The sequence below is a fragment of the Tenrec ecaudatus genome, chromosome 6, assembly GCF_050624435.1.
Source record: "Tenrec ecaudatus isolate mTenEca1 chromosome 6, mTenEca1.hap1, whole genome shotgun sequence".
Lineage (NCBI taxonomy): Eukaryota > Metazoa > Chordata > Mammalia > Afrosoricida > Tenrecidae > Tenrec > Tenrec ecaudatus.
This window is the reverse complement of record NC_134535.1, coordinates 97,039,619-97,052,517: the sequence shown is the minus strand read 5'-3', so window position 1 is coordinate 97,052,517 and position 12,899 is coordinate 97,039,619. Positions and strand designations below refer to the sequence as shown.

General features: G+C 38.0%; 1 protein-coding gene across 1 annotated transcript in view; it reads right to left on the bottom strand.

Moving 5' to 3' along the window:
* Positions 1 to 12,899, bottom strand: part of CPNE8 (copine 8) — a 271,745-nt gene that overhangs the window by 100,649 nt on the left and 158,197 nt on the right. The window contains exon 8 of the mRNA XM_075551890.1: positions 4,707 to 4,810. Coding sequence (XP_075408005.1) covers positions 4,707 to 4,810 — 104 coding nt within the window. The remainder of the gene's footprint in view (positions 1 to 4,706; positions 4,811 to 12,899) is intronic.

Here is a 12,899-nt window from a genome sequence, read left to right as displayed (position 1 = left end):
CATGTCTCAGCACCAGTAATGACCTTGGAAAAAAGTCTGGGTTGTCTGGAGCTGCTCCTTCAAAGCAAGCCATATCTCCACTTGACACACTTTTTCCTGGCCAGTCAGAATCCAGTGCACAAATTTCGCAGTGACGTTTCTCATTCCCAAATGTGCTGTTACAATTCGCTTAACTGATCTCCAAGATAGTCCAGATAACTTGCCCATCTCTTCAGTGGTCTATCGGTGGTGTTCAAGGACAAGTGCACGAATTTTCTCGACATTTTCGTCCTTTTGGGAAGTTGACAGATAGCCAAATAAGATTTGTCATCAATCGCCATTTCACTTGTTTAGAAACTAGGAAACCACTCCTACTACACTTGAGTTTTTCCCACAGCGTTGTCCTTGGAAACTGTGTTCAACATCACCCCATGGGCACTCGGAGTTGCTTGATGCTCCCCTGGTGGGAAAATGTGTACTACGGTATTCTACCCAGCGAAGCTTTTTTTTCCTCCAGGATTTTTGGCGTAGCCCCTTGTGTGCTAAAGGAATCAGCTCAGTAGAAAAGAAATAATTTATGACTCTACACAAGGAAAGAGGACGTTTAAAACAATGCCTTTTAGTAGGTGAGCACAGAGGGGACCTAAGGTATCAGTGGAGAAGTTGGTCTCAGGCTAATTTGAAGAAACTATTGGGAAGGCAAAGTATGTGGATAGATGCCATAATGGGAACATAAATAAAGGCTCCCATTGCTGTTTGCCCGGGAAATCGGAAGCGTGATCATTAGCAATGGAGAAGGACAGATGGGAAAGAGTAGATTTGCTGGAAAGCACACTTAAAATTAATCTCACGAACTTACAGTGAGGCCACTCAGGATGTGGTTTCCTCTTTGTGTAACTATTAGTTTTAAAGATGTACAATTACTCAAAGAAAGTAATATCTCAATTCAGAAGTACTGTATAGGAAGCCTTCAGTTTGGCTTTCGGACTCATTCCACCGTTATTTCAAACAAATAACAATCCTCACATATCTATCAAGTTCTGGAAATGTGGTTGCCTAATGTGCATTTGCATAGCAGTTCATTAGTTAGAAAACATTTAAACTGATCTTGGTTAAGGGAAAAAACTTAGAAAAAAATGCAATCCTCACAAAGAATTTAGCCATGTTCCAAAAGTAGAGATTTCTCTAGTGCAAATGAAAATATTACAAAAATACCACAGTGACTATAAATATACAATACCTATCCTGCACAAGAAATTAGTCTCTCTTTGAAACACCAGTAAGCCTATTTTTCTTCTCTCAGGCAAGAGGAGTTTGTTTCCTTAAATTTTCAGGATAGAAATGAAATATAATATAAAGGGATCCAATTATCATTGTAATACTTACCACATTAATATCCTCTCCTTTCCTGTAGTATTCTAGCCTGCCTAAGGAATCCCATCACATGAAATTGACACAACTCAGGAGACTAACTGTGATCAAATGAGCTCTGAGTTGACTCACTTGAACCAAGTTAGGAAACACCCCCCCACCCCAATCAACTCCTCATTTTCCATAATGTCGCTATGAGTTGAAATCCGTTAGTTGACAGCGGGACAAAATGCATCGAAAAGAAACAGCCTAGACAGAAAGGACTATGAAAGGGGAAATTTAAACAACAAAATGGACTGAGAAAAATCAAAGGGAATGGAGAAGAAGTAGGCAGGGGTAAAAATACACATAGAAAAAAGTGAGGAATGTCAAAGACATAGAAAAGCTAAGAAAAATCCATACGGGCATGATTATGAGATGATTTAAGTGTATGTTGGTTTTCAATAGGCATATGGCTAATCTGGGAAATCAATACATTGTTAACGATCCACAAAAACAGATTTCTCTTCTCTGAATTAGATTTTAGTATTTAGGAACTTTTTGATATAGTGAATGGCAGGTAGGTAGATGTGAGGATCAGTGAAAGTCAGAGACAGAGAAGATGACTGGTTTGATCAACCATCTTCAAGCCAAAATACTCAATAGCTTACTAAATATCTGTCCTCCTTGATTATGGTTAAATCATAACTCATGTTATTTTCCTAGGATCATCAGCTGTAGTAATTAAATACTTTGACCCATGAAATGTCTTTGTCTTAAGAAAGTTACTCATCTTCTTGGCCAGTCATTTGTCTCCTTTTAATCATTCATATTTGTACTGCATTAGATGTGATATAGGCAGCACAGTTTCACTAGTAAGAATTCCAGCACTCATAAAAATGGTTAAAATTCTAATATTGAAGTGATTTTATCCTAATATTCAGGATTTTTGTTACATAAATTTAAATACATATGCATAATCATATATAGTTTATAGGAAAAACCTCTATTAACTTAATTTATACCCACTCATATATCAAACAGGAAGCTATTACAAAGGAAAATTATTCTTATCTACACATTAATAACAGGAAAGTTAATAAAATTGAAAGGAAGATAATAATTCATAATCATATTTTAATGAATTCTTCTAATAGAAATTAAGGTTTTATTCTATCCTTTAACGAGCTTCTAACATTCAATAGAGCAGGCGATTTTTCTAATGTTAAAAATAGAACTGTAAGTTTGAGTAGTTAAAAATAGAGACAGGTAAAACATGAGGAGTAAAGGCATTCTTACTTTACTCGTTTAATATTAATCAAAACAAAAACTTTGTGTGTATTGGGGTTTTCTAAATTTGAATTATAGTTGTTTAAAATTATTTGATATCTGGGAAAGAAGTTGTACTTTTTTTCCTGAACACCTAAATTTTATTTAATAATTAGGTATTTTATAAACCTACCGTTTTTTCCATATAATAAAAGTCTCACCAGTAGCATAAAATGGGTGATAAACTGAAATTCTATAGTTGCACAAAAAATCTTTATAGAAAATAAAAAAATGAAACAAGAAATTCACCAAAAAATTAGTTGAGCAAGGAATAACCTTTTTATATGGATACAAAGTGTACAGAAGTAAAAAATATTTACTTTTGCTATCAAGACGGAAGACGTGTTAGAGACAGTAATTATTCTTCCATGACAAAATATCCAACACTAATCTCAGTAAGTATATCAATAAAATGCCTTGGGCATAATTTTATGTTACCCTGTGTGCGAGCATTAAGGGGTAAGCTTTCGATTCGTATGGATGGTAGAGATTGATCTACCCTACCCAACACCCCAGCTCCCCCAAAATATGTGCTGTAATTCTAACTCATGTACCTGTACATGTGACTCAATTTGGAATTTCAGTTTTACTATTATTAATGTTAATGCGGACAACCTAATGCAACTCAATTCTGAGGTACAGAAGAGCAGCATCTGTACAGAGACACAGAGAAAAGGAAGACAGATGACAAATATGTATCCAAGCGCAGGAATTCCAAAGAGAGCTGACACATATTGGATTGAAATTAACCAGAAAGGACCATTCCTAGAGCCATGCCCTCCCCTCTGATGCAGCCTCCTGAATGGAGAGAAAATAAAGCTCAGTTTTGTAAAGTTACCCACATGTGCTTTCTGTTGAGAGACCACTAAATACCTAAGAAAATACAACATGCTATCTACTTACTACTTAGATGTGGGACTTTGTGTTAAGAATAGAAGTAGTCGTGATCATTTTCCTTTGTGTCCTTTCAAACTTTCGAAGTGTTTCCTCCTTAAGTGTGGCTTTGTTATAAAGAGTTTAGGGAAACAATACAGGAAACACTATATTGTTAGAGAATAATCATAGCCGACATGCGTGTTTCTGTGTTCTCAGGCACCCTTCTCGGAGGTGCGTGCGTGGTAACTCATAATCTCCTCAATATCCCTGGCTAGTAGCCCTTATCACCCTGTTTTACTTACTTATCAGAATCCTAAGATCACAGAGGTTGTCCATTCTCCATAGGTATTAAATAGCAAGGTTATGATTTTATTAACAATTAAAATTTAGATGAAAATTTTACCCACTAAACTTTCCCACAAATACTGAGTACCACATACTTTTTGAAAAAGATAGTTAAACTTATTTGATGGTAGAGCCATATGCATTAAATGTTATAATTAAACTCTACACTAAAGATCCTGGGTACATTTTCAAACACAGAAACCAATCTATTCCCCATTTGGAAAAAAATACTCACATTACTAGAATGCAGTGACATTTTAATTTAAAATTAGACTCAACTATTATTAGAGGGAAAAACTATAGCAAACAAAGCCAAACAAAAATTTGCTGCCTTCAAAATGATTCCAACTCATAGCAACATGGAATTCCCCTAAATAATTTCCAAGTTTAAAAATGTTAACAAGATAGATTGCCACATATTTCTCCCAGATGTGGTCAGTTGCTAAGCACTTAAACAGCACACCACAAGGGCCCATAAAATCCACTTCTCTCCACAAGTACATAGTTCAAGAGTTTAATTCCATAATGTATTTCTTTCAGCATTTTAGCTTTTCAAAAAGTATTACTTTTTACATATTATTAACACAATATTTTATGAAAAGTATAGCAGAAATGTTTCTATTGTACTAAAAATGACCCACATTATGTAGCAAGTAAACCACACAAAAGCTTACAAAATTACCTTGTGATTAGGATGAAAAAATTACATTACTTTTTAAAATACCAAAACAATTTACTCCATTCATCTATTAATTGAGCTTCCCTGAGAAAAATAATTCAAATATCATTCTTACCATAGAATTAAAATACACAAATGATAAATCTACCTGCCATCTTCATTACTTCGATAAAATACAAGAAAAGGATCTGATTTCCCAAAGAAGTCCTTCTTGTCCAATTTGTTGGCACAAAATTGCATCAAAACAGCATCCTAAAACAAAATTAACAACAGAACTCAAAAGCTTCACTATAAATAGGTAGCCCCTACAGATGACACAAAAAAGGCATTGTCACTTTAATGCAAATTGCAAAGGGGGCAAGAACCCCAGAGAAGGTAAGATTACTATGCAAAGGACAACAAGTTTTTTAAAAATCATTCTATTAGGGACTCATACAACTCTTTTTACAATCTCTACATACATCATTTGTGTCCAGCACATTTGGATATATGTTGGCATCATCATTCTCAAAACACCTGCTTTCTACTTGAGCCCTTGGCATCAACTCCTCATTTCCCCCCACCCTCCTCACTCCCCGACAACAAGTTTTTAATCTAGTCACAAAACCATTATTTTCAAACTCCTTTCCAGTCTTCCCCCGCAGCGTGATGGGGGCTAGCTGACACTCATCAGCATCATCAAGTCATCTTGCAATCAGCAGCCTGTTTGCACGCAGAGCTTGCAACCCAGCAGGGGCGGGGATGGTTAATAGCCAATTTAACCCCCCCAAAAGAGGAAAGCCCCAGGCAAGCTGAAGTGACGTTGTGGTTGAAACAATGGACTCAACTATAAGAAAATGTGTGAGGCTGGTGCAGGAGCAGGTGGTGTTTCATTCTGCTACTCAGGGTCACTATGAGCTAGAGCTGACTACACAGCACCTAGCAACAACCACTTTGAAAGAATTCCATAGCCCTTTCTTGTGAGGAAGCTCTCAGGAAGGTCAATGCTACAACTGTTCCACTCAGACCCTCCCTCAAAAACAAAAATCAAACCCACTGCTATAGAATTCTTTCTGGCTCATATAGACCCTTTAGAACAGAGTAAAATTGCTCCTTGGGTTTCTCATATTGTCCATCTTTAGTAGAGCAGAGAGCCTCATTTTTCTCCCCTGGAGAACCTGGCGGGTTTGAACCCCCAACCTTCTAGTTAACCACCTGATGCATAACCCACCATGCCACCAGGGCCCCTAAGGCAACACAAAATCCACTGCTACAGAGATGATTCTAATTCATAGCGACTCAATGGAAGAGAATAGAACTGCCCCATAGGGATTCCACCAAGATTGTAAATCTTTACAGAAGCGACGTTGACACCTTTCTCCCACTGAGCAGCTGTTTGAGTTCAACTACTAACGTTTTGGTTAGCAGCCAGTTACTTTAAGCACTGGACCACTTGGTGCTCTTTAGATGGCATTAGGTAGGCACTAGAATAATGCAGGCTCTCTAACCATTTCTTCAATCATTCAGGTTCATGTAGCTTATCTGCTAAACAGTTACTATGTATGAGATGGTGAGCATACACTAGGAAGAAAAGATGCAAATTCTGACAACACTATTTATAATTTAGTGGTATAAAGGGGGAGCGGTCCTTTTTAATTGTAGGCAGGTGTACCACTGTCTCAATAACTACATTTTAAGAAGTATGTCTGTAATACTGAACATCGGTGGGAAAAGTTCCTTTATCATTTACCTTTAATTTATATTACATTTATATAATTATTACACACAAAACTTATATACTCAAGCTCTCAAAATTTGCATGATTTAACTTAAAGGAAAACAAGCTAGGGTAACATAAATCCAAGATGTTAGAGATTAACTAATTAAGCAGAATAGGTGTTTAAAAATAGGAAATGTATCATAGTTTTAAAACTGAAATCAGTGTCTCAGTTTTAGTTCGAAACTGAAAGGAGATAAAGTTTTGGAAAGAGAGATCAAAGTCATTAGGTTACATGAAGAAGTCATAGTGTTAAGTCCCACTAACAATCAGGGGGAAAATGCTTATGGGCCACTGTTTTCATTTCACAAAGCCCAGAAATTTTAGGCACCTATTTAAAATTCTCATTATATTTGTCCAAGAATTCTAGAGCACTATACAAAAGATGACGCTTTCCATTCGTTCACTCACTCACCTAGTAAACATTCTTTATGGAAAAGTCCAGACATTTTCTATCACTGAAAAGTTTTAATTTAATTTCTTTGATTAAAAATATTACTTTAGTGAAATTTACCTTTACTTATGCCACACTCTTCATTTTTCCAACATTTTGCTATCTGGCACTTTGCATTTAGGACAATCGTAAACTACCTACTCTTTTGTGTATCAATGACCTACTACCTCATGGTGTGAGGTACATGGCAAGAGCAATGCTGGCTTTAATGACTATGTGTCGAGATTAAGTTATATTCTTAATATATATTAATGATTAAGTTATATTCTATTGTAAACTGATGTTATTACTCTAGTTTCATATACCTACTGGTTATAACCATGTCTAAATTTCCATAACTATGTCAACAAGTGAGGGATAGCCTTAAAAAGGATCATAGAAAAATAGAATAAAAAAGGTAATGGATGGTTCCCACAAACTTTCTGCAGCCCTCTCCTGTATTTGGTAGCTTCTATCAAGGGGATCTTCATAATGAATCAGAAAATTGTCTTCTGGTCAGACCTAATAAGGATATAAATTTTAGAAAAATTAAAGAATAGAAGAGCAGTATACACAAACTCATCGACCTTGGTTGTTTTCCTTTTCAAATTTGAGTTGTAATTAACCTTTACGGACCATGCCTTCAGGTGTAAGCACCGGAGGAATCCCCCAGGATCGAGAAAGACCGACTATCTGGACCTTGTTTTATTTTCTTGACAGCTCTCTCATCTCCATACACATTAAGCACTCCTGGGAGAGTGCTTCCTAAGCCGTGGGGCCTTCCAAAGACCTTATTTTACCTGTAAAAGAAGTCATTCTTCCCCAATAACAAGATTTTTTAAAAAATGAGCTCATACCAAGGGCTGAAACAGAAGGCAAATGTTTTGAGAATGATGGCGGAAACCAATGTACAAATGTGCTTGACACAATGGATGTATGCATGGATTGTGATGAGATGTATGAGCCCCCAATAAAATGATTTTTAAATTAAAAAAAAAAGAAGTCATTCTTTTCAAAGATATCTTCTGAAAGTGCCTGGACCGTAACTCCTAAGAAATATTCTGAGATACTTAGAAGGTATAGTGGATACCATAATAAAATGGGGATACTTCAAATTGATTGTCAATAAGGTTTCGAAGATTAATGACATACTACTTTTAGTGTTCTCGTTAAACTTAATACCAAGTTTTAGTAATACAAATTATACTCCTTAAGGATTACACAATAAATAACTGAGTTAATTTTTTTTCATTGCTCAAGGCGCTAAATTATATGACCTTGGGGGAAATGTTTTTAGCAATTAGCGGTACTCCGGTTAATAATTTGGCATAAATCCTAGTCACAAAGAGAAATATAAACCTAATTTGGGGCACTAAAAAAGCATTTTTTTTTCAGAAATGCACAGTTATGTTTTCAAAGGTTTTTGTTGTTATTTTGTAATGACTCATGCCACTTGATGAAATCCCAAAATTTCTTTTCAGGGCTCCACACTAATAGAAGTTTCTAGCAGTTTGTGTAGATTCCTAGTTATAAAGTGCACTTGGATGTTTCACAGGTACTTCTAAGAAGTTCCAAACCAAACACATCAAATATCCTTGTCCACATTTTCTTTTGTAGTTTTCTCTGCTCAATTCGTGGCATCTCCACCAACCTATGTGCTCACAGAAACCAACTTTGGTCCCACCTTTTCCCTTCATCCAAGCCATCGTGAAGCTCCCTCCTCTCTCTCTGAACTAGTTCTCACAGCTTCCCCTCAGTGCGGCCACCACGCGACAGTTCATCCTCACCTCACCGCTCACCTGACCTTTGGCTCCTGAGATGCAGTCAGTTACTGTGGTCCTTCTAGCCTTAATTCCTGAGTGCTGTATTCTAATTCTGGAGTCTAGGCTGGGGCTGTGATCCCATTATGGAGGCAGATTTCCGCTATGCTAACGGAGGGGTTCAGAGGGGTAAAGTCTCCACTTAGTACATTTGTGAACCAAGCCGTTGTTTCCTTGGTGGTGTGTTCCCTTGAAAGACAAAAAGCACACGTCCATCACAGCCTTTCTTCTGTGGAACAGAGACAGAGAGAGAGGGGTCCCAGACCATCACAATGGAACACATTGACGCCGTCTGAAGTCACGGACACAGCAAAGGAGCCAGGCTCAGACCAGAGGCCAAAGCAAGGAGAACATGAGAGAATTGAGGACAGTGCCAAGATTAGGAAACTGGGAGGTGCGGAATCAGGTTGTCTTCTTGACCCACAGAGGCAGAAGGCAAAGGACCATGTGACTGAGAAGCTGCGGAGCCACCAGGGAGACATGGCTGTTGGCTGACCAGAAGTGCTACTGTGTACCACGGATCCCTAAAGAGTAAACCTTACTGAGGGGGGCAGATATGGCTTCTCCATGCTGTTTTGCAGTTCCAGTCTCCCATTTCCACTCTTAAATCTATCTATTTTATATTCAGGCAACAGAACAATGTTCTTCAGACATGAAATAAATCACATTGTTCAAAGTGAACAATACAAGATCTAAAAATGGCCTATAAGGCCCAGTGTGAAATAAGCTTGATGATCCTGTTCCACCTTGCAAAGTTCACTTCAGTCATCTCCCACTCTTACTTCTTTCTATCACAGAACAGCTGTACTCTTAACCATCAATTTCTGCTCTCTGTCAGGAATTCTTACTTTGGTAAGCTACTATTTATTCTTCAAGCCTTAGCTTGAAGGTCAGTTTGCAAAGAAGCCTGTGATCCTCTTTCAATACAAATTAGATTACATATTGTATTCACTCACAATATATTTGAATCCCTGTCACATATCATTACCTACACAGATTTCTCCCATCATTGAAAGTAGCATGTTCCCAGTGTGGGAATTGTGCCCAATCTGACCCCACCACACCGAGGCAAAACAATAAGGGTGTGCAACAGAACAGCAAGGGGAGCTGAGCAATGAAGTCCCTGGGGAATACCAAAAATAGACTTGACCAGAACACACTCCTAAAGGCCAACAAACAGACCTTGAACTAACCATAGGCTTTTCTTTTCTTGTTCTTTTTTTTTTGGTCGTTGGTTTGTTGTTGTTTTGTTTTCTTTTTTGCCCTCTTTTGCTGTCTTGTTTTTGTGCATGTTATTACCTCCACAGGTCTGTCTAAATAAGATAGGCTGGATGAACAATCAGGAGGAGAAAACAATGGGAACGACGATTCCAGGTGGGGCATGGGAAAAGGGGAGGTGGGGGAAAGGAAGTGGTGTTAACAAACCCAGGGACAAGGTTTGGACCAACAAGTGATCCAACTCGGTGGTGAGGCAGGTGTATGAGGCCTGGTAGGGCTTGAGCAAGTGTAATGTAATTGGGAGTAATTACTGAAACCCAAATGAAGGCTGAGCATGATAGTGGGACAAGAGGAAAGTAAAAGGAAATCGAGGAAAGAACTAGGAGGCAAAGGGCATTTATAGAGGTCTAAATAAAGGTGTATACATATGTAAATATATTTACATATGATGGGGAAATAGATCTATGTGCATATATTTATAGGTTTAATATTAAGGTAGCAGATAGATATTGGGCCTCCACTCGAGTACTCCCGCAATGCAAGTTCTATTAAACTGGCATTACATGATGCTCATCTTCCCAACACAACTGCTGAAGACAAATGGGTGCATACGCAAATGTGGTGAAGAAAGCTGGTGGAGCCTGGCTATCACAAAATATAGTGTCTAGGGTCTGAAAGAATTGAAGTTAAACAAGCAGCAATCTAACTCGAAAGCAACAAAGCCCACATAGAAGAAGCACACCAGCCTGTGTGATCATGAGGTGCCAAAGGGATCAGGTATCAGGCATCAAATAACATAAAATCATATCATTGTGTGCTCATCTCCATGATATGATTGCTAAAGAAAAATGGGTACGTAAGCACAAGTGGTGAAGAAAGCTGATGCTGCCTGACTATCAAAGATATAGTGTCTAGGGTATTAAAAGGCTTGAAGGTAAAGGAGCAGCCATCTAGCTCAGAAGCAACAAAGCCCACATGGAAGAAGCACACCAGCCTGTGTGATCACAAGGTATCAAAGGGATCAGGCATCAAAGAACGAAAAAACAAATCATTGTGAATGAGGGGGTGACCGAATGGGGACCCAAGATTCATCTGTAGGCAACTGTAGTTTTACAAGCCCCCAATAAAATGCTTTAAAAAAATAAAAGGAAAGTAGAGTGTCCCTAAGGAATCTGCATATGTCATTATATGTGATAAGATTCAAATATATTTTGAGAAAATACAGTATGTAGTAGAATCATGATGTACAATGATGTCTGTGATAGGATTATATGTATCTGCCATCAAGAAAATCAAATCAATGCAACTAATATTCAAATTTATGTATCAACCACAAAACTAGTGATGAAGAAATTGAAGAATTTTACCAACTTCAGTCTGAAATTTTTCAAACATGCAATCAAGATGCAGTAATAATGAATGGTCATTAGAATGTGAAAGTTGGAAACAAAGAAGGAATAGTAGTTGGAAAATATGGACTTCATGATAGAAATGATAGAATTTTGCAAAACCAATGACTTGTTCATAGTGAATACCTTTTTTTCAATAAAACAAAAGTAGACCATGAACATGAACTTCCCCAGATGGAATACACAGAAATCAAATTGACCACATCGGTGGGTAGATATGACAGAGAAGCTCAATTTCAGCAGGTAAAACTTGACCAGGGGCTGACTATGTAACAGATCATCAATTGATCATACTGAATTTTAGATGAAATAGAAGAAAATTAAAATAAGTCCATGAGATCCAAAATACGACCTTGAGTCTCTGCCACCTGAATATTGAGACTATCTCGGGAAGAGATTTGACACAGGGGATACTAATGACAGGAGACCTGACCTCCTATGGGAGGACATCAAGATGATCATTCATGAAGAAATCAAAAGATGGAAAGAAAACACAGATGAAAGTGGATGTCACAACAGACTCTGAACTTGCTCTTAACTTCAGAACTGCTGAAGCAAATGGAAGAAAGGATGAACTCAAAGAGCTGAATGGAAAATTTCAAAGGGCATCTCGGGAAGACAAAGCTAATTATTATAAGTCTAGGTAAAGATCGAGAATTTAAAAAATAAAAAGGGAAACGCATGCTTAGCATATCCGAAACTGTAAGAACTCAAGAAAAAGTGAAGACTTCAGTTGGAGCCCTGAAAAGTTCTAAGGGAAAAGTACTGAATGACGCGGGAAGCATCAAGAGAAGCTAGAAAGAGTACACAGAGTCGCTGCACCAGGAACTAGTTGATAGTGCCCTATTTCAGGAGTTAGCGTACGAGCAGGACCATGATGCTGATGGAAGAAGTTCAAACTGCACTGAATGCATTAGCCAAAAACAAGGCTCCAGGAACGGACAGAAAGCCCAGTAAAATGCTTCCGCAAGCTGAAGAAGCACTGGAAGCACGCACTCGTCGAAGCCAGGGAATTTGGAAGACAGCTGCGTAGCTATCTGACGGGAAAGGATCTATACTTGTGCCCATTACAAGGAAAGGTGACCCAATGGAATGTTCAAGCTATAGACCAACATTATTGATACCTCATACAAGTAAATTTTTGCTTAAGCTCATCCAAAAATAGTTCAGAAGATCAAGTGGAACATGGATATCATGGTTCATGTCTGATGGAAATTTGCTCAAAGCAGAACATTTCAGGGGGAAAAAAGTGTTTACTTGTGTTTCAAATGATGAGTAATGTTGAGAAGAATGGGAATTCCAGAGCATTTCATTGTGCTCAGGAGGAACTGGTACATGGACCAAGAGGCACTTGTGCAAAAAGACCACGAGTGTAGTGCACAGTTAAACTTCAGAGAAGTTGTGCGTCAGGTGTATCCTCTCACCATACTTGCTCAATCTGTGTGCTGAGAAAATCCTCAGAGAGGATGGGTTGTAGGAAGGAGAATGTGGCGTCAGGACTGGAGGAAGGCTAATTAACCACCTGCAAAATGCAGATGGCACAGCCATGCTGAAAGTGAGGAGGACATGAGGAAAGTGCTGATGAAGAAAGATCCAGGATAGTAGGCTTCAGTATAGATTACAACTTAATGTAAAGAAGACCAAAGCCTTCACAACTGGAACAATAGGTAACAACATAATAATTGGAGAAGAGATTGCAGTTGTC